Source organism: Chinchilla lanigera, unplaced genomic scaffold (assembly GCF_000276665.1).
Source record: "Chinchilla lanigera isolate Chin_1 unplaced genomic scaffold, ChiLan1.0 scaffold00066, whole genome shotgun sequence".
Lineage (NCBI taxonomy): Eukaryota > Metazoa > Chordata > Mammalia > Rodentia > Chinchillidae > Chinchilla > Chinchilla lanigera.
Window position 1 is genome coordinate 10,530,938 of NW_004955467.1, and position 21,130 is coordinate 10,552,067.

The 21,130-nt window shown below is 39.2% G+C and overlaps 1 protein-coding gene across 2 annotated transcripts in view; it reads right to left on the bottom strand.

Annotated features, from left to right (window-relative positions):
* Positions 1–16,768: 16,768 nt before the first annotated feature.
* The window catches only part of Scimp (SLP adaptor and CSK interacting membrane protein), a 30,650-nt gene continuing 26,288 nt past the window's right edge, over positions 16,769–21,130 (bottom strand). For both annotated transcript variants that reach the window (XM_013522267.1, XM_013522268.1), the window contains exon 5: positions 16,769–18,890. In XM_013522267.1, the coding sequence (XP_013377721.1) occupies positions 18,694–18,890 (197 nt within the window). In that variant the 3' untranslated portion in view covers positions 16,769–18,693. The remainder of the gene's footprint in view (positions 18,891–21,130) is intronic.

Consider the following 21,130-nt stretch of genomic DNA (forward strand, 5'->3'; position numbering starts at 1 on the left):
CAGGAGGATCGTTGCAAGTTCGAGACCAGCCTGGGCTACAAAGTGAGCACAAGGCCAGCCTGAACTACATAGTGAGACCCTGTCTCAAAAAGACAACCCCCACAAAAAAACCAGACAAATAAACAAAAATTAGTCCTATGATCCATTTCAGATGAAGTTTTGTGCATTGTATGAGGTAGGTGTCATAGGTTTTCATGCGGACAGCCCACACTATTTGTGGTAATGCCTTTCCCATTGAACTGATTTGTGATTTTATTGAAAAACTATTGATCTTATAAATTTAGGTTCCATTTAATGGAACACTTTAGTTTTTCTTGATAATTTAAAATATTGCCCTTATCGTAAACTAAATTTACATATGTGCTGGACTGTGTATTTAATGTATACTTCTGTCCTTGGATCTCTATCTCTTTTCTGATAATAAAGTGTTTTAGTTTTTGTGAGACTTTAAGCATGATTTACAGTCTGGTAGGGCTAGGTCTCTCCATTCACTTCATTTTTCAGACAAATTTTAACTATACATGAGTGTTTTTGTACATGTGTTATATTATTTTTATCTTTTTTTTTGAGTCAGAGTCTCACTATGCAGTTTAGACTAGCCTTGAACTCACTATGTATCCTCCGCTGACCTCAAACTCATGGCACTCTTCCTGCCTCAGCCTCCTGAGTGCTGGGATTACAGGCCTGCGCCACCACACCCAGCTCTTATATTATTTTTAAAACAGCAAAATAAAGGTCTTGTTTTTGTTTTTCTTGTAAGAGCTAAGATTTGCTTAAGCACAAAGAATGAAAATATGGGTAAGAGGTTTGAGGAAAGACCATATCTTCATTTTTGTTGAGAAATATATAGGCTTTTTAGTAATTTTTAAACAAAGAAGAATACTTCTTTTTGACTCTTCTTTTACGCTTAACATACCACCCCTGTCAGCAGCATGCATTCATCACGTAATTTATTCTTTCTACAAATCTGTATGGAGTGCCTACTCTGTGAGGTAACACAGAGTACACTGAGCAGAACCCACGGCACTTTCTTGAACCTTCAATCCCTAGCTAAACTCTCAACCATAGAGACTTAGCTAATATTTGAAAAATGAGCCCCCCTTGTAATCATACTTAGGGCAGGGCTATTTTGATGGTGATGAAAGAAGCTTCCTTTTTATAAGAAGACTTGAATCCCTTCATTGTCAGTGCAATAATTGTAGGCTGTCTTTGCTTAATATAATCTTAACTATTATTATTATGTTTTTTAGTGCTGGGAATTGAACTCAGGGCTTGGCATATATTAGGTAAATGCTCTACCACTAAGCTGTACTGAAAGTCTTTTCTTTTCTTTCTTTTCTTTTCTTTTCTTTTCTTTTCTTTTCTTTTCTTTTCTTTTCTTTTCTTTTCTTTCCCTTCCCCTTCCCCTTCCCCTTCCCCTTCCCCCTTCCCTTCCCTTCCCTTCCCTTCCTTTCCTTTCCTTTCCTTTCCTCTTTCTTAATAGTAAAGACCATTTGCCCATAATAGATTAGCTTTTTAGTGCACCACTAGGTGGCAGTGGTTTACAACCTGTGGTTCCAAAGGGTAAGGACAGATCAAGACCTTAAAATACACTTTTTTATTTGTCTTTTTGAGACAGGGTCTCACTATATAGTTCAGTCTAGCCTTAAATTCACTATATACCCGAGCCTGGCCCCGAACTCACAGCCATCCTCCTGCCTCAGTCTTCTACATGCTGGGACTATAGTCATGGCTATGATGCCCAGCCACCTATATTTTCAGACAATAGAAAAATAAACCTCTTGCTTATGCAAGAATCACATGGCCTTTGTCCCTTGATACCCTCTGAACTAAAAATCTACATCTGTGATGTCCATGAAATAGAGTTCAAAGAGCAGTTTGTAGAACAATATTTGTACCTCCGCCCTTTGTCCCATGCTGCCTCTCTCTTCCTTTCCTCCTTCCACAAAAACTTCCTGAACACTTGTCATGTGCCACCATGTGGTAAGTTACTGGAAATCGAGTGGAGAGAAAAGTGACAGCAGTGTACTTCCATAGTTCTGATGATAGTCCTTTACTGATGGACAGATAAGCGGGTTCCACTTTCTCCTTATAAGAAACAGTGCTACAGAGAACAGCTTACACATGTGCTTGAGTTTCTTGAGGGCAATGGTTCTCAAAATGTGGTCTCAACCATGACACTTAAACTGCTTTCATTATAATACTAAAATGTTTGTTATTTGCTATTCTTCACACTCACTCTCTCGTGAACACATCGTAGTGTTTTCCACTGCAGGATCTGTGATATTGTAACAGATTGACAGGGCCTGGGGATTTAGCTCAGCGGCACAGTGCCTGCCTGGCAAGCACAAGTTTGTGAGTTTGATTCCTGGTACCGGAAAAAAATAAAAAGAAGAAAAAAAAAAAAAAAGCTAAAAAAAAAAAAAAACCAGATTGACAGTAAAAACAGACATAAGAATCTAAATGTTTATATTAAGCCACACATGAAAGAAATTTGCAAAAATACAATGTACACGGTAGTATTCATCCTAATTTTTATTTTTGGTTTGGAAAAATGCAGTTATTCTAATAAAAATTACTTATATTAATATGTAATGAGTTTAAGGTTTTTAAAATGAATTAAATGTTTTTCTTTTTTTTTGGTTTTTCTCCAGTACCGGGAACCGAACTCACGACCTTGCACTTGCCAGGCAGACGCTTTGCTGCTGAGCTAAATCCCCAGCCCGGAATTAAATGTTTTTCAACTTTCTTAGTTTCAATGTTTAACAAGGTAGTTATCAGTAGATATCTTCTGCATAAGCAAAATCTCCTTGATGTCCTCAATCTTTTTTTCCCCCCCTCATATCAGCCAACAGCATATTAAACCAGGCCAGTAATACAACAGTGATTTGGTCTGTGGAAATATTGATTGAATATCTCACTTAATCAATATTGAGAAATGAAGATTTTAAAAAACTTTACAGTGCTGAGGACTGAACCCAGGGCCTTGTGCATGCAAAACACTCACTTTACCACCCCTAGTATTTATTTTTAATGTACTCAAAAGATTTTTTTTGCTCACTGAGAATAGCTTTGTAGAGTATCAAAATAAAATGTATCGGAAAATTTATTTTTGTTTGGTGGCTTTGGAGGTAGAAGTGTACTAGTTATGCAAATAAGCTTTTTTTTTTTTTTTTTAAACACATCAGGGGAATTCCGTTTTTTTGTTTTTTGTTTTATCTTTTTGAGACAGTGTCTCGATATGCAGTTCAGGCTGGCCTTGAGCTCACTTTGTAGCCCAGGCTGGTCTTGAACTTGCAACGATCCTCCTGCCTCAGCCTCCCAAGTGCTGGGATTACAGGTGTGCGCCACCACGCCCGGCAATTCCATTATTTTTAAAAAGTACTTCCTATAACTTTTGTTAAAACCTTGTTCTACTAAGACCTGATTTGTAAAAAAATATACTGAGGCATTTAATGTTTAAAAATTTCAAAGACTGTTAGTTTATAAATAGATCACTTCTTTCATTGTAGAATACTTAACTTGTTTTGAGTGTAGCTGATCTAAAACTTTAATGATATTAAATCTTGGCAGTGAAATATATGATAAGCATGAAAGACTGGATTTTGCAGTTGAAGAGCCGAGGTTCAACGATATTAATAGGCTGTTTCTTACAGTGGCTTCTCACATAGTGATTTGTTCACTCTGCTCTAGTAAAATGAAATGTGACCACATTCATCCATTCAAATAGTGAGTTTTTACCTACTTATGGTAGAGGGCTGTTGGCAACCAGGTGTGAATTTACGTGAGATTTTAATCTGCTCCTGAGCCAAGGCAGAACACACACGTGTGTACCTAGGAATCGTAGATGGGATAGGTAATAAATGAAGCACACCTCAGTCCAGGAGACGTGTCTACAGCAGTAACAATACGGTTGATACAACATAAAATACATCAGAAGTACAAGTAGAACTTGGTTTTTAGCTGTTCTGAGGAGATTATCCAGCCATTCATGGGACTAAACAAGAGAACTCTGACCACAGTAAGCAAGATGATTCCCTCATGCATTCATTTATGCTAATAGCCACACTGCTGCCAAGTATTGGGTTCTAAAGTGGTTGATCCAGGTATGGATATGTTTGAATGTGGAATTCTATGTGGAGGGTCCTTGGAAGGAAGGACAAACAAAAATTGCTAGCCTACAACTTTTGGATTACTGACTTTGTTTGAATTGTTTTAAGGAGTCAAGAACTTAGAAATTTTCTCATTCAACTACATGTTGAATACCCCTACCTGAATATTTGGGGCTAGAGGTATTTTGGATTTGGGAATTTTTTTTTTTTTTCAGATTTTTTGAATATTTGCATACACATGACATATTGGGGATGGGAACCAAGTCTAAACATGAACTTCATTTGTCTTTAAACTTTATGTACATAGATATGAAGGTAATTTTATACAATATTTTTAGTTCACCTGTTTTGACTGTAACCCATTCAAATGGATGGACTGAGGGAGAGAGACCAAGGGAGGGTCACTTACTCAAGCGCTCATTTGACAACCATTTTCTGAGCATTTATGTTGCACACTCACCTCAGCTTGGGTGGGTAGGGTTAACATACGTGTTATCCCTCACAGAAGGACACTTTTGAGGTGAAAAGGGGTGGTATTAATAAGGATAACAAGACATCAAACAAAAGTCACAATTGGAGCAAAGTTGAATGCATTCCCCCATGACTGATGCATAATCCTAACGCTTAGGAAGCCCGGTATCTAATGGGAATGAGATAGTGTAACCACAAGATACTGATAATTATGCACTATAGCTGCAAGAGAAATGGCAAGGAAGGGTGAACCTGAGCCAGTGAGGAAAGATCGCTCAGGAAAGTGGTGGACTGCCTGGGTGCTAAGGGAGAGAGCTGTAGTTTATTGGTGAAAGAGGAGGGAGATGTTCCCAGTAGAAGAAGAGAACATACAAGGACTGAGTACTGATTTGATACCGTGGGAAGCTGTCGGTGGTTTCCCACAGTCAGAGTGTGGTGAGAGGAAGAAAGATGTTAAACAAAACCAGTGGGCCTGGGTTAGCAGGCCTTACATGGTGTACTAAGGTATCTACTTAGTTGACTGTTCTCTGTGGGAGAGTATATATAATTATGACTCAGTGAGTGAAAGTGAAGATCTGAGGTAAGACTGGATTTTACCACTGAAAATAGAAATCAAAAGTAGAAAAACGGGGGGCTGGGGATTTAGCTCAGTGGCACAGCACCTGCCTGGCAAGCGCAAGGTCGTGAGTTTGATTCCCGGTACTGGAAAACAAAACAAAACAAAACAAAACAAAAATAAAAAAAAAAGTAGAAAAACGTCTTAACTATTGCACAGATATGTGATTGTGATGCTCCCTGGCTTGTCTTTGTTGCTCAGAATTGCTTTTGCTCCCCTCTGGGTATCTTCCCAGATGAATTAGAAACATCATACCACAGAAATATATGTGCACCCATGTTTATAGAAGCACAGTTTGTCATAGCTAAATCTTGGAAACAACTCAAATGCACATCAACCAAGGAATGGATTTAAAAAGGTGTGTTTTTTAATATAATGGAGTACTATTCAGCCATAAAGAAGGCTTTTATAGGTAAATGGATGAAACACAAGACCATACTCATAAGTGAAATAAATTGGACCCACATGTGTAAACATCATATTGTCTCACTAGCATGAGAAAATGAATGAGTAAGTAAGGTCCAAAATGTACAACAGATATTGAGAATTGAGAAGAAACTGTTCAAAAGAAAAGACAAACTGTGATAGGGGAAAGGGGAAAGGAAGAAAGGGAAAAAGAAAAAACTGCATTTATACACAAGATAGTTATACAGCTAGTTTCTCTTAGTTCATTGAAAAGGAAAGTTTGTGCTAATACTGTTTGGACAAGATTTCATGCCTATATTCTGTCATTACACTGTGACTTTCAAGGACTTTAGGGACCAGTGATACAGCTCAGTGGCACAGCACATGCCTGGCAAGCACAAATCCTGAGTTTGATTTCTGGTATAGAAAAGAGAGAGAGAAAAAGAGAGAGAGAGAGAGAGAGAGAGAGAGAGAGAGAGAGAGAGAGAGAGAGAGAGAAAGGAATTTGTGAAATTGGTCTTTACTTTCTAGCAAGGATGAATTTATTTTCTCGGATTTTAGAATTCTCCAAGTCCCAGCTGCTTGTGCTCCTGTTGATCCAGAATTGTCACCATCATTATCAAGTCATTTTATGAAAAAAAATATGAAGTACATTCTTTTTTGGAAAAAGCAAATGAATATAACTCTAGGTGTTTAGATTGCTTTTTGTGTGTTATATTTATCTTCCAAATTTTTATTTTAAAGAGAAAAGATAAAAATAACAATAAAACAGAGTTTCAAAACAGTAGTAGGAGAGTTGTAGTAGTAGGCGAGTAGTAGGAGTAGGAGTAGCAGTAGGAGAGTAACAATAATCAAAACATTGTGTATAGTTATCTTCCTAGTAGTTATTCCGAGTATAAGATATAGGCATGCTCTTCTAGGTCTTTTCTGGCTCCAAATGAATTTTAGGAATGTTTTCTCTAGATATGTGAAGTATGCCAGTGGTATTTTGATTGGGATCCCATTAAATCTGTATTGGGAGTATAGCCATTTTCATTATGTTGGTTCTTCCTATCCATGAGCAAGTGATATTTTCCCATTTTCCATTTCCAATCTCCTTTTATTTTTTAGGGTACTGCAATTTTCACAGTACAGATCTTTTATGTCCTTTGTTGGATTGATTCCTAAGTATTTCATTTTTTTAGATGCTATTGTAAAGGGTGTACTTTCCCTAATTTCTCTCTGTGTGAGTTTGTTGCTCGTGTACAGGGATGCTATTGGTTTTTGAGTGTTGACTTTGTATACTGCTACACTAGTGAATTTGGATATCAAATCTACAAGTCTTTTGGTGGAGTTTTTGGGGTCGTCTAAGTAGAGTATCATGTCATCTACAAATAATGATAATTTAACTTCTTCCTTTCCTATCATTATTCCTTTTATTTCTTTCTCTTGTCTAATTACTTTACCTAATGTTTCCAGAACTATATTAAATAGGAGTGATGATAGTGGACATCCTTGCCTTGTTCCTGATTTTAGAGTGAAAGCTTTCAGTTTTTGATGATTTAATATGATGTTAGCTATTGATTTGTCATAGATGGCTTTTATAAGATTGAGGTAAAGATCATCTATTCCAATTTTCTTTAGGGTTTTATCATGAATGGGTGTTGGGCTTTGTCAAATGCTTTTTCTGCATCTATTGAGGTGATCATGTGATTTTTGTCTTTGTTCTGTTAATATGTTGTATTACACTTATTGATTTGCATATGTTGAACCATTTCTGGGATGAGTCCTACTTGGTCATGGAGTGTGATCTTCTTGATGATTTGCTGCATTTGCCAGTATCTTATTGAGGATTTTTGCACCTATGTTCATTTGGGAGATTGGCCTGTAGTTTTCTTTTTGGTTGGGTTCTTCTGTGGTTTTGGAATCAGGGTAATACTTGCTTCCAGGAATGCTTTTGGAAGTACTGCTTCCCTTTCAATTTCCTTAAAGAGTTTCAGCATTAGTTCTTCTCTAAATTTCTTGTAGAATTCAACAGTGAATCCATTAGGGCCTGGATTTTTCTTTGTTGGTAAATTTTTAATTACATTTTCAATTTCATTGGCTGATATTGGGTTATTTAGAATTTTTATATCTTCTTGATTTAGTTTTGGCAATTCCATTGTGTCTATTCTTATTAGAATATAGGTTCTCATAGTAGGTATTGATGATCTCCTGGATGTCTGTGGGATCCATTGTGATTTTCCCCTTTTCACTTTTAATTATTTGAATTTGTATTTTTCCTTTTTTCTTTTTTTATGAGGTTGGCTAATGGTTTATTAATTTTATTTATTCTTTCAAAGAACCAACTTTTTGATTGATTGATTCTTTGTATTGTTTTGTTACTCTCTATTGCATTAATTTCTGTTCTTATCTTTATAATTTCTTCCCTTGTACAAGCTTTGGGTTTGATTTGTTCTTCTTTTAGTAGAAGTTTAAGGTTCAACATTAGGTTGTTTATTTGAGCTCATTCTGTTTTCTTGATGTGTGGGTTCATTGCTATAAACTTCCCTCACAAGTCTGCTTTCATTGCATCCCACAGTTTTGGTATGTTATATCAGCATTATCATTTAATTGTATGTACTTTTTAATTGTGTCTTTAATTTCCTCTGTAATGTAGTTGTGTGACCCACTGGTTGCTTGGAAGGGTGTTGTTTAATTTCCATGTATTTATGTAATTTTTGTGATTTCCTTTGTTGTTGATTTCCACTTTTATTGTGTTATGGTTAGATAGTATGCATGAGATGATTTCAATTCCTCTGCATTTACTTAAATATGTTTTGTCAGCTAATATATGGTCTGTTTTGGAGAATGTCCCATGTGCAGCTAAGAGGAATGTGTATTCTGATGTTTTGGGGTGGAACACTCTGTAGACATCTACCAAGTCCGTTTGTTCACTTGGTTTAATTCTAGTATTTAATGGTTTCATTCTAGTATTTCTTTGCTGATGTTTTGTCTAGTTGATCTATTTGTGAAAGTACAGTATTAAGGCCCCCCACTACAATTATGTGAGTGCTTATTCAGTTTCTTATGTCTGTTAATATTTGTTTTATGTAGTTGTGTGAACCTGTGTTTGATGCAGAAGTATTTATGATTGTTATCTCTTCTTTTTGGAGTTTTCCCTTAACTAGTATGTAGTAACCTTCTTTGTCTCTTTTTATCCATTTTGGCTTAAAATTTGCATTGTTTGCAAATAAAATAGCTACCCCTGCTTTTTTCTGGGTTCCTGTGGCATGGAAAATTGTTTTCCATCCTCTGAATTTTAGTCTATGAATTTCTTTTTGGGTTAAATATGTTTCTTGAGTGTAGCATATTGTTGGATATCATTTCTTGATCTATTCTGCCAGTCTGTTTCTTTTGATTGGTGAATTGAGACCATTTACATTGATAGTTATAACTGAAATGTATCAGTATATCTTTTTCATGCTGCTTTCCTGTTGTTTGTTCCCTATCCTTCTCCTCTGTTTAATTGCTTGCCCTGCATTGTGATTTTTTCTTTTGGCAATCATGTGTTTGTGGTCTTTGTCATTTTTTTCTAATATGTCCTTCAGAGCAGTCTGTAAAGCTGATTTGATGGTAATAAATTTCTGCAGTTGTTCTTTGTCATGGAAGTATCTTATTTCTCCATCAACTGTGAAAGATAATTTTGTGGCATACATCAATCTGGGTTGAAGATTGTTTTCCTTTAGGGCTTGAAATACCTCACTCCAAGCTGTCCTTGATTTGAGTGTTTGTGTTGAGAAGTCTGCTGTGATTCTGATGGGCTTTCTTTTATATGTGATTTTTTTCCCCCTCTAGCTGCTTTTAATATTTTGTTCTTGTGCTGAGTTTCTGTAATCTTGATTATTATGTGCACTGGTATAGATTTATTTTGGCCATGGCTATTTGGAATTCTATATGCTTCATTTATTTGTATGTCAAAATCTTTATCCATGTTTGGGAAGTTTTCTGCCCCTATTTCTGTGAAGAGGTTTTTAATGGCTTTTGTACTGCCTCCAGCTTTCTCATTGATTCCAGTCAATCTTATGTTGTTTTTCTTTGCTTTATCCTGTCACTGTTGAATTGATCTTTTATAGTCTTGCTGTTTTTAAGATATCTTTCTTTTCCTGGACATTAGTCATGTTCCTGTCTTCTAGATCTGTTATTCTATCCTCACCTTCATTCAGTCTGCTGCGTACACTTTCAATGGAGTTTTTAATATCCTGGATTTCTGTTTGGATCTGTTTCATTGATTCCATTTCTTGTCTATGTTTGACATTCATGGTTTTCATCACTTTCCTGAGCTCCTCTATTTGTTTATCTGTGTCAGCTTTAATGTCTTTTATTTTGATAGTCATTTCTTTTTGCAACTTAGAGATTATTTTTTCTATGGCCCCTTCCATTTGTTTTTTCACTTCACTGCCATTATTTCAGAGAGTTCCATTTGTTGGCTTCCAGTTTCCTCTAACTCTTTGCACTCTGCATTTGTCCTGGTTGGACTAGGTGTTTGTGTTTAGGGTTGCATTTTGCTTCTTTGTTTTGTCATTTTCTATTTTCTATTTTATTTTGTTTTCTGTGTTGATGCTTGTAGATTTCTTATGTTAGATAGCCTTATCACTTGTGTTGAGGCTTTCCTAGGAGATGTCTGTTCCTCTGGATGTATTCTAGATGTAGGTGATTCTTGGTTTTTATGTCTATCCCAAGAACCTACCTTCCCAATATATTAAGGATGAGGAGTTTCTATTTGACTTAGGGCCCATTCCTTTGGTATTGGACTATGGTGATGGTTATGGTCCCTTTCAATCGCAATGTTGTAATATATGGGGAAAAACTGGATATGGCATGTATGGCATCTTGGTTAAAGTAGTTCAGCTAGCAATAACAATAGACTCAAGTACAGCCTGGCTACTGACAAACTGTGGTAACGGTTATCCTGATATCTATAACCACAGGAGGAAGTTCTACAGATATATAATTTGATGCAATTTATACCAGGAACTTGTATGTGATGATTTTATACTTAGTAGAGTGATTTTACCTTGTTGGAGGAGGTTCAAGAGGATAGGGGGTAGGATAGAGAGATGAATGAGGTTAAATATAGTAGGAGTAAGGTTTAAGGGCACAGGATGATCATCCAGGTTCTGGGTAATTGTAGGACACAGGAGGGAAGGATTGGAGGAGAAGGCCTAGGAGTTTTGAAGTGAACCACAAAGAGAAGAGATAATGTTTATTCACATGAAAGTACTGTAAAGTCAAGAGAGATAGTTGGCAAAAGAGAGGAAGAGGACAAGTGGAATAAAACAAAAAGAAAGATTAGAGATCTAAACTGTGAACAAGAGAGAAAAGAAGGTAGAAAAGCAAAAGAAAGAGAAAAAAAACAAAAATATCCTCACACATTGAAAAAACAACAACATACAGAAAGAAAAACAAAACAGAACAGAGAAGCATGAGGCCCTGACTTTGATTCCCAGTACCAAAAAGCAAAGCAAAGCAAAACAAAACAAAATAGCCAAAAAACTCAGAATAGAGAGAAAAAGAGGACTAAAAAGGGAAAAGAAGCAAACAACAAAAACAGACAAACAGAATGAAAAACAAGACAAAACACTAACCCAGCCAAATACCCAGAGGGATACCAATAGACAGAAAAAAAATGAAGTAGTGAAATTCCTCTAGTGTCTACAGTTCTGTGATAGGTCCAAGTTGGAGCCCAGAAATGTATATTCTCACCAAGATTGCAGGTGGATTTGGATCTGATCTTTGTGTCTGGATTGGGGGATGGGATTAATTTTCTGTGGCTGGAGTTCTCTCCAGTTGTTTAGAAAAGAAAAAGAAAAAAAGAGAAAATACAAGAAAAGAGAAGGGAGTGGCCCTCTTGCCTCTTCTATTCCTTGTGTCTTTGTCAGCAAACACAACACTGGTTCTCCGAACTTACCACTTGTTGGCTTATACTGTTACTGCTGCATGAAACATTTCCATACCTCTAGTCCCACTTGTCCTTCTGTGCACCTTAGCCAGGGTCCTGTTGTGTTACTGGCTGTGTCTCCTGGCCCTGAGTCCTGCCAGTGGAAAGAGGGAATTTCAGACCCCTCTTGCCAGCTGGCTGTCCAGGTCAATGGAGGAAGGGAGGAGCCAAACTCAGACTCTTACCACCCACCACCACCTGGGTCAGTCTATCTATCTTTTAATTTTTAAGAGTTCCCTCTTCCCAGGCTTAGTTTCTAAATTTGCTGTTACTGGTTTCTCAGACTCAGCACTATTGACATTTTAGGTTGAATACCTGTTGTGAGACACATTCTGTAAATTATAGTATGTTTAGCAATATTGTGGTCTTCACTCAACAGACACTTGTAGCACCTCCTACTTATGACGTTCAAAAATTTCCAGACATTGCTAATGGCACCTGACATCTTCCACCCCCATACTCTTTTGAGAACCACTATGTATGGCATGAAAGTATCTTCTAGACTGATTTCCTGTTTCCAGAGTATTTCTTATATTTGGAAAAATTATATAATACTTGAAACTTTTACCCTTGTGTATTTATGACATCATGAATGGTCAATAATATTAAAGAATTATAATTAACATTACATTTTGAAAAAGAGATTAGAACTTTCACCAGATCTTTCTTAAAAACTAAATTTATTATAAGTATTATTACTATTATTAATTAATTTATTTTTAAATGACTGCTAGCTAAAGATATAGCAAACTAATCTCTGGTTGAAGGGGCAAGAATTAGTTTAGTATTTTATGTTCAACAAGAGGTAGCCCATGTTTCTTTTTTTATTTCTGGATTATTAAAAATTTTTTTTACCAAAAAGGAAGACAGAAGATGTATTCAACTTAGCCTATTTTTGTTCATTTCTTATATGCACCAATGTGTATTTGGGAGTAACATAAATGCATTACATATGATACATGGTTATGAAGTATCAAGAGCTTGAAACAGGTGGAAGGCTTCCTAGAGGATCATGGATAAGGTGTTAATTTGGTTAATACATGTTCTTGAAATAAAAAAAGAAATGCAGAACTCTTTAGCATACATCTACTGAGTTTAAACAAATGCGTACTGCAGTGTAACTCACATCTGGGAGACTTCTTATTGTCTAAGAGTGACCACAGAAGCCTAGAAGAAGGTTCCACATCCCACCAGTCCTGCCTGTTCAATGGTTTTTTTTCCCCCCCCCTTTGGTACTGGGAATTGAACTCAGGACCTTGCTCTTGCCAGGCAGGCACTTGTGCCACTGAGCTATATCCCCAGCCCCTGCCTGTTCACTGTTATGATTATTTTGTACATTGAATCCCTGAACAGAGGAAGAACTTAGCCAGTAGTGGCCCCTGTTATTGTTGCTACTGCTATTACCGTTAGTATCCCCTGCTACCTCATAATCCTTTATTTATTTTTAATAGTCTGGACTCTGTAAGAGAAGAAGGGTGAATGGTAGATTCTGGGCACTATACCTAACCTAAACTCTCTAACACTTCCGAAACTGAAACTACAGCTGAGAAAAGAGAAAATAATGAAGAGTATATTTGTGAAAGTGAAGCAACCCATGGAGACAGCAGGTTGCTTGCCCAGTAGCTCTGCTCTCTTTCCTCTTTTATGACAAAACATACTTACATCCAGAAAGGTGGAAAATGTTTGTACCTTTCCATCAGTTTTCATTTCTCCATCTGTCCTATAGCTGTGCTATTATCTGAGCGTTTATATTCCCAGAATTCATCCCCCATTGCCCTACAATTTAGGGCAATTGTACTAAAGAGGTGAGCTTTTGAGAGAAAATTAAATCATGAAGGCTACACAGTCATGATTATGCCCTTTCAGGAGCTGCCTTTCCCTCCCACCATGTGAGACACAGCAGGGAGGTGCTATGTTTGAAGCAGACAGAAAGCCTTTCCCAGACCTTGGATCTGCTGGCATCTTGATCTTGGATTCCCCAGCCTCCAGAATTGAGAACAATATAGATTTCTGTTGCTTAACCAGTGCTAAGTCTGGATCTTGACCACCCTCCCCCCGAAAGACTATGTGTTAAATGCTTAATTTCCAGGATGGTGCTATTGGGAGGTGGTAGAACCTTTAAGAGAGGGAACTTGATGGGAAATCCTGAGGTCTTTAAGTCATTTCAGGACTGGTGAGACTCTGGCACCTTCCACTTTTCCTTTGCTTCCTGGCCACGAAGTGAGTGGTTTTGTAGTGCCACACCCTCCTGATATGATGCACTACATTGTCATAGGTCCAAAGCAACAGGACCAAAGTGATCATAGACAGAAACAGCCAAAACTCTGGGCTGAAAGAAATCTTTTCTCTTTATAAGTTGATAACCACAGGTATTTTGTTACAGTGACAGAAAACTGAGTTATGCTGCCCAGTCTAGTTTGTTATAGCAGCCCAAATGGGCCAAGACAGAAACTGGAACCAAGAAGTAGGGGTGTTGCTGTTAACAAGTACCTGACAATGTGGAAATGGCTTTAGAACTGGGTGATGAGTAGCAGCTGGATGAGTTTGGAAGTACATGCTGCAAAAGCCTGTATTTCTGTAAGTAGACCAGGAAGGGTGATTCTGGTACAGGCTCAGAAGGACAGTGGAGCTACAGGGCAAGTCTCAAGCATCTTAGAGATTATCTAAGATGTCATGAACAGGATGTTAATAGACCTATGGACAGAAAAGACCATTCTGGGTACCAGACGGAAATGAGGAACATGTTATTGGAAATAGGAAGAGGGGTGGTCATGGCTACTAAGTGGCAAAGAATTTGGATGAATTGGGTTTTTAAAAAATTTTTTATATTTTGGTACTGGGAATTGGACTCATGACCTTTTGCTTGCCAGGCAGGCACTGTGCCACTGAGCTAAATCCCCAGCCCCATGAATTGGGTTTGTGTCTTAGCATTTTGCAGAAGGACGAACTTAGTGATGAATAGGATATCTGGTAGAAGAAACACCTAAGCAAAGCATCAAGGGTGAGATGTGTTGTCTTAGTTACTTTCTAGTCACTGGAACACAGTATCCAATACTCACAACTTAGAGGAGGAGTTTATTTTGGTTCATGTTGCTGTCCATGGTCAGCTGGCTCCAAAGTAGGATGGCATGGCAGAGGGAGACAGCAATGGGAAAGCTGCTCACAGGAAGCAGAGAGCAAAGGGAGGAGTCAGAGAAGGCAATATACCCTTCTGGGTCATGCTCCCAGTGACCTGCTTCTCCCAACCATGTCCCACCTCCTAATGGCATATTTAGCTACAAACTCGTTGGTGGGCCAATCTACTGATGAGTCTAGCACCCCCACAATGCAATCACCTCTCCAAATGCCAACCTATGAGCGCATCAGGCTTTAGGGGGACATCTATATGTAAACCATAACACATGGCTTCTCTTGTCTACTTGTAAGAACAGATAAATTGATCAGAAATGGAATGCATAATAAAAAAGGAAACAACTTAAAAATTTGGAAAATTCTCAGCCTGGGAATATCGTAAAGAATGAAAAAGTATGTTTAACAGAAAACACTAAAAGTGTGACCAAGTGAACATTTGATAGAGATTAGTGTGGATATATGAAAGCCTCATTCTGCTCATCATGAAAATGGAAGAAAGACCACGAATGCATTTCAGAGATCTCTGGGGATGCCCTGCCATCACAGGCCAGAAAGCTTGGGCTTTGTGGGCAGAATGACTTCAGGGCTCTGCCTCTTGCAGTCTGGTACAGCACTCCTTGGCCACTTCAGCTTTTGTTCTCTTGGTCCTAGGGGTAACCGATGTAGCTCGGGTTACCCCTCTAGAAGGCACAGATGGTAAAACATGGTGACATGTGCGCACTACCGTCTTCATAGATGTGCAACATGCGCAGGCTGTGGGAGTGGGGCTACTTACACTGCAGTTTCAGAGGATGCCTCAGCCAGCCTCCAGGTCCAGGCAGACAACTGCCTCAGGGGAAGAGCCACTGCTGAGAGCCCTCACCAGGGCAGTTCGGACAGGGCACCCCTAAGATTCCAGAATGGTACAGATACCACTGAGCAGTTCCAGTCTAGGAGATCTGCAGACCTAGGACTCCAACCTGTCAGACCTAAGAGATGCCACATGGAGTGCACCCGATAAAGTCACAGAGGAGTCTCTCTAGAGCCCTGGGGGCCCATACTGCACTCAAGCATGTCTGGAAGGCAGGACATCAAGTGAAAGATTACTCTCTAGCCTAATACTTAATGTTTTTGCCCGGTTGAGTTTTGGATTACTAGGGATCTATCATTTCTCCCTCCCTCCTTCCTTTTTTCCCTCCTTCCTTGCAACCTAAAGCACCCTAATACATAGACACAATTTATAAAATTTATTACTGGTAATAAACAGTGCATTTCCTGAAAACAATCCTGTTTGTTTTTCAAAGGAGATTGGATTATAACTATTATAAAGAAAACTTAAAGTGAGGCACATGGATGCATGCCTGTAATCCGGCTACTCAGGGAAGTTTAGGTAGGTGGACTGCAAGTTCGGGGCCAGCCCAGGTAATTTAGCAAGACCCTGTCTTAAAATAAAAAGGGCTTGGACTGTAACTCAGTGGTAGAGTGCTTACCTAGCATGTGTGAGGGCCCTGGGTTTGATTCTAAGTTTTACACAAACAGACACACACACACACACACACACACACACACACACACACACACACAAAACCCCAGAGTCCTCTGACTGGTGTCAACAGTTTTCAAAACTGTTAAAGTGGCAAAATAGATCTCAAAGTAATGATTTTCAATGTCTATAGGTATTTCAACATCATCGTTGTTATTTTCAGGCTTAATATAACTTAGAAAGGAAATGGTCTTATTTTTAAGCTAGAGTCCTACTATGCAGTTCAGACTGGCCTCAAACTCCTGGTGGGCCTCAGCCTCCCAAGTGTTGGGATTACAGGTGTGGGCCATCATACCTGGCTCTTTTTTAGATGTTTAAAAATCAGTGTGTATGTGGCTAGTTGGAGTCACCTGGAGAGTTAGGATACACACACAAGTCCTGTGAAATCTTGATGTATTTAAGATTATCATCCTAAGTGGCAACAATTTACTTGGTAGAAAACATAGCTTCATGACATGTTCCCAGTCTCAATAGAATTAAAATGCCCAGAGGGGAAAAATTGGGGGGGTGATGGTGGTCACAGTAGTCAAAATAATTGCTAGATTTTTCAATTAATGTTTAACATCCAATAAATATTTATTGACTGCCTACTATTTGCCAAAGTTTGTGCAAGATACTGGGAACATAGCAGTAAGCCAGACAAGTTCCACCCCAGAGGAGCCCCCAGAATATGAGAGGATGAAATGTAACTAGGCAATTATAATACAAAGGGAAAAACCTTTATAGAGGGATCGTGTATGGAGATCTGTGAAAGCCCCGAGAGGTTCGTTCTGTTATCATGGAGTATATCTTTTGAGCATCTATAATGTGCTAGGAACGAGGAAAACACTGAGGAAAGCATACGGTCCCTGGCTTTGTGTTGCTTTCCATCAAGTGGAAGAGAAAAACAGGTGAACAGAAGGTTATTGGTGCTAATTCTATCATAGGAGAGCACCTAAGCCAACCCAAATTTGGGGTGGAAAGGAAAGGATACATAGAAAGAGGTGAGAAGATGCAAAGGTAAGGAAGAACATTCCATACATCAGGGACAGTGCTCTGCACAGCCCCGGGAGCAAGAGAGATCCTGGTGAAGTCATTTCAAGTGGCCAGAGCCAAAAAAGCTGCAAAGGGGTAAAGGAAGAAGGAGGTGAAAGATGGTGCTCAGGAACCAGGTCCTGACAAACCTTATAAACCATGTTGAAGAGTTTGACCCTTTTCTGAGGTTAATAGGCAAAGAGCAGATTTCATCACGGGAATAAAGTGGTCCAAAGTTCACTTTAGAAAATCACCAGCTGCAATGTGACAAGTGATGTGGAGGGAGAGATGCCAGCCGCAGAAGTCCAGTTAGGAGGCTGTTCATGTTCTCCTGGCAGTGGCTGGCAATGGCCTGACCTCAGAATGGTGAACTGGTCGGGGAGCTGCTTGGGAGACACAAACAGGTGATAGGGAATGCTGGAAATAAAAGGTGAGGGCTGGGGTCTATAATCAGTTTCTTAGGGCATATGTTGAATTTGAGGGTCCTGTGGGATGGTCCGATGGAGATGTCCTGGAAACAACCCAGTCTGGAACTGGAGAGAGTGGGTTCAGCTGGAGTCTCCAATTTGGAAGTCATAAAAATAGAAGAGACCACAGAGCCCCTGGGCATGGGTGAGATTCCCCCAGGAGTGCTGCGAACAGGGACAGGGAAAGAACTCCAAGGCAGATCAGCTCCCAGAGGTGGAGCACTAATGAAAACTATGGGAGGAGTTGTTAAGTTCCCTGAGCTCCATCTTGAATATGCAACTGTTAAATGACACTGAACCCCTATTTTTCCTGGAGGGGGAAATACTGCTTTCCTGTGGCCCTACTGCAAATTGACACCTGTGGGTGTAAACCAGAGGGTAATTTTGTCCTCTGTTGATTGTTACATTGCCACCTGCAAGCGCAGGGAAAAACCTAGGTCAGAAGTTGATTCTCTGTAGTCCATGTAGTATAAAGGCATTGGAGTTAGGGGTGTATGTAGATGGGGAGGATTAATAAGAACTAAAAGCACTTCTCGTCCTTACAAACTCACCAAGTGACAAGTGGGGACTTGTGCACAAGAGTGCCCAGCTGTAACTGCCACTCAGCCTTTCCACACAGGGATGGGCGGGACAAAGGGGAATCAGATTGGTGAATGCTTCGCTAGAGATAGGAGCTGGAAGGCGCTGCACAGTCACATACTAAGATTAACTATCACAACCCCACAAACTGAGTGAAAGGAGGGGGAGTATTGAGAAGTGAGTTGTTTCTCACAGGTGTGAGTATGGAGCAGAGTGGTCCACCCCATGGAAACCTCAACTGAAGAAGCACAAGCACTGACCCCTTAGTCCTTGGGGCCGAGCATTGGTGTCTTTCCTCTGGCTGTGATTACCTGATCCTTGGGGCGTCTTCCTCAAGGTTCAGGAAGTATTTATCTCAGAGTTTCATAAAATCACCACTGGCTTTCAGTACTGAAGGCCAACCCTTCTTGATACTTCTAAAATAAGTTGTGCGAACTCTCTCCAGCATGCCAAAAAGAAGAAATGTTTGTTTTCGAATTATGGTTTTGAGTATTTCCAGGGATTTCAACGTCATCATAGTCGGTTTCGGGCTCAGTGTAGCTCAAGGCGGAAACAGTTTTCTTGTTTGTAGCTTTATTCACTGAAGAGTATGTAGCTGGGATTTCCTGTGGGGCTAGAAGACACAAAAAAGTCCGTATAGGCAAAGCTATTGTGTGTTGATACAGTTTTGACTAAGTGATTTGGTACAATATTTATAGATTCGAATGGTTGTTTTACTTCTTGGTGGGCCAGATCCCCATTTACAGAGGAAACTCAGACACGGACATGCCACAGGTCTCAGTATGTGACAAAAATGGATATCTTGATAGCAATTGATATCTTGACCCCCACTTGTCTGCCTCAGCCTACACTGCATGGAAACCATGAAGCAAATGCTTGGAAGAGAAGCAGACCAGAGCCAGATGAGTACTGTTGTGTCTACAGATCTTGTTTCTCACCAGAAAGTGATGCAAACCATATTTCTTTGTATATCCCTCCCAATGACTTATGCTATTTCCCAGGACTGTCCATAACTACTCCTGAGCCAGGCATATAGCTCAGTGGCACAGTGCCTGCCTGGCAAGTGCAAGGTCCTGAGTTCAATTCCCAATACAAAAAAAACAAAAAACAAAAAAACCCAACTCCAAACATAATTGCTCATGTACAAATCTCTTTGCTAAGAAGATAAAAAATGGTGTTTTCAAAAGGTAGCATTAGTACAGAATGGGTCCATAGAAAAGAAAGAACATTGTGATGGTTTGAATGTTATCCGAGTGTGTCCTCTGAAGGTGTTGGAGGCTGGTCCTCAGTGTAACAATGTTCAAAATCGGTGGGACTTTTAAGAGTTGGAGCCTAGTGGGAGACTGTTACTGCTCCCTTTCCATCCGTGTGCTACCACGTGATCTCTCAGTGCATGTGGACCCCCGCCGTGACACCCTCTGCACGATGTGTTGTGTCTCAGGGGACTTCATACTTCTCAGTGCCACACTGTTGAACTTGCAGCCTCAGAAGCTGTGAGCTAAATAAACTTCTTTCTTTTTATAAATTACCCAGCCTCAGGTATTTTGTTAATGGAAAACAAACCAATACAATTGTTCAGCTCCACCTGGGAGGGGGGCGTGGAATAGCTTCTACCGCAATGTCATCTTTTCCCAAGAAGACATGCCAGACTACTGCCATTTCATTTCCTGTGGGTTGATAGCTTCTGAGTTCACATTTAGTAGTCACTGGCTTTGTGACCATGTGTAAGTCAGTTCACTTCTCTGTGCCTCAGTGTCCTCATCTGTGAAAGGAGAATAGCGATATACAGGCCTCATAGATTTGTTGTGAGGATTAAATGAGATAATGCCCAGTAGAGGGGCTGACATACACTGTGTACGCAACAAATGTTAGGTAGTATTTTAATTTACCTTTTCCGTCAAGACATTTTTGTTAAGTATCTACTGAGCTCCAGGCACTCTTGTAGGTAGTGGGTAAACAGTAGTGAATAAGACAAGGGAGGTGCCTGTTTTTCTGTTTTCTGTTCCAGGAGAGGAAATCAATAATAAATTAACAATAACTAAACAAGACAATTTTAGATCACTGTTATAAATTTCATGAGGGGAAGCAGCAGAACTATTTTAGGTTGGGGTAGTCAAAGGGGTGAGGCAAAGCCAACTGCGCAAAGAGCTTACGGAAGAACATTCCAGTCCAGGAAACCGGGAGGTTTTTCTGACAGGAAGAGAGAGACAACCTGAGCTCTTTTTTACTTTTGTTTCAAGCTGGGATCTGAACATGAGCTTGCACATTCACATCAGGATATCATGAATATATGGTATTTTTTCTGCCTTCTGTTTTTTGTTTTGTTTTTGTAGTACTGGGGATAGAACCCGGGCTCTTCCCACAGAGCTACATTTTAAGCCCTTTTAAAACATCTTTTATTTTGAGAGAGAGGCTCCCTAAGTTGCTAAATTGCCCAGGCTGGACTTGAACTTGTGATTCTGCTGCCTCAGCCTTCCAGAGTGCTGGGATTACAGGTGTGCACAACTATGCCCACCTTGTTGGTCTCTTTTAAACAGAATGCTGTGTCTACAAATCTTAATGTGATAGACTAAAGGTTTGTGTTACTCCAGAATTCATATATTTGCAAAAAAGGAAAGGAACCAAGAGATGAGGAGGTATGGGGGTGGAGAAAGGAATTTAAAAAATTAAGATGTGTTATATACATGTACTATAATGAGTGTAATCAAATAAATACTAATAAAAATTTAAAAAACAGATAAAGATATTATTAAAAAACTCACATGTTGAAATCTTAACTCGAGTTTGGCCTTTTTTTTTTTTTTTTTTTTTTTTTTTTTGAAAAAGGTAATGGCTCTGATGTACCGGGATTCG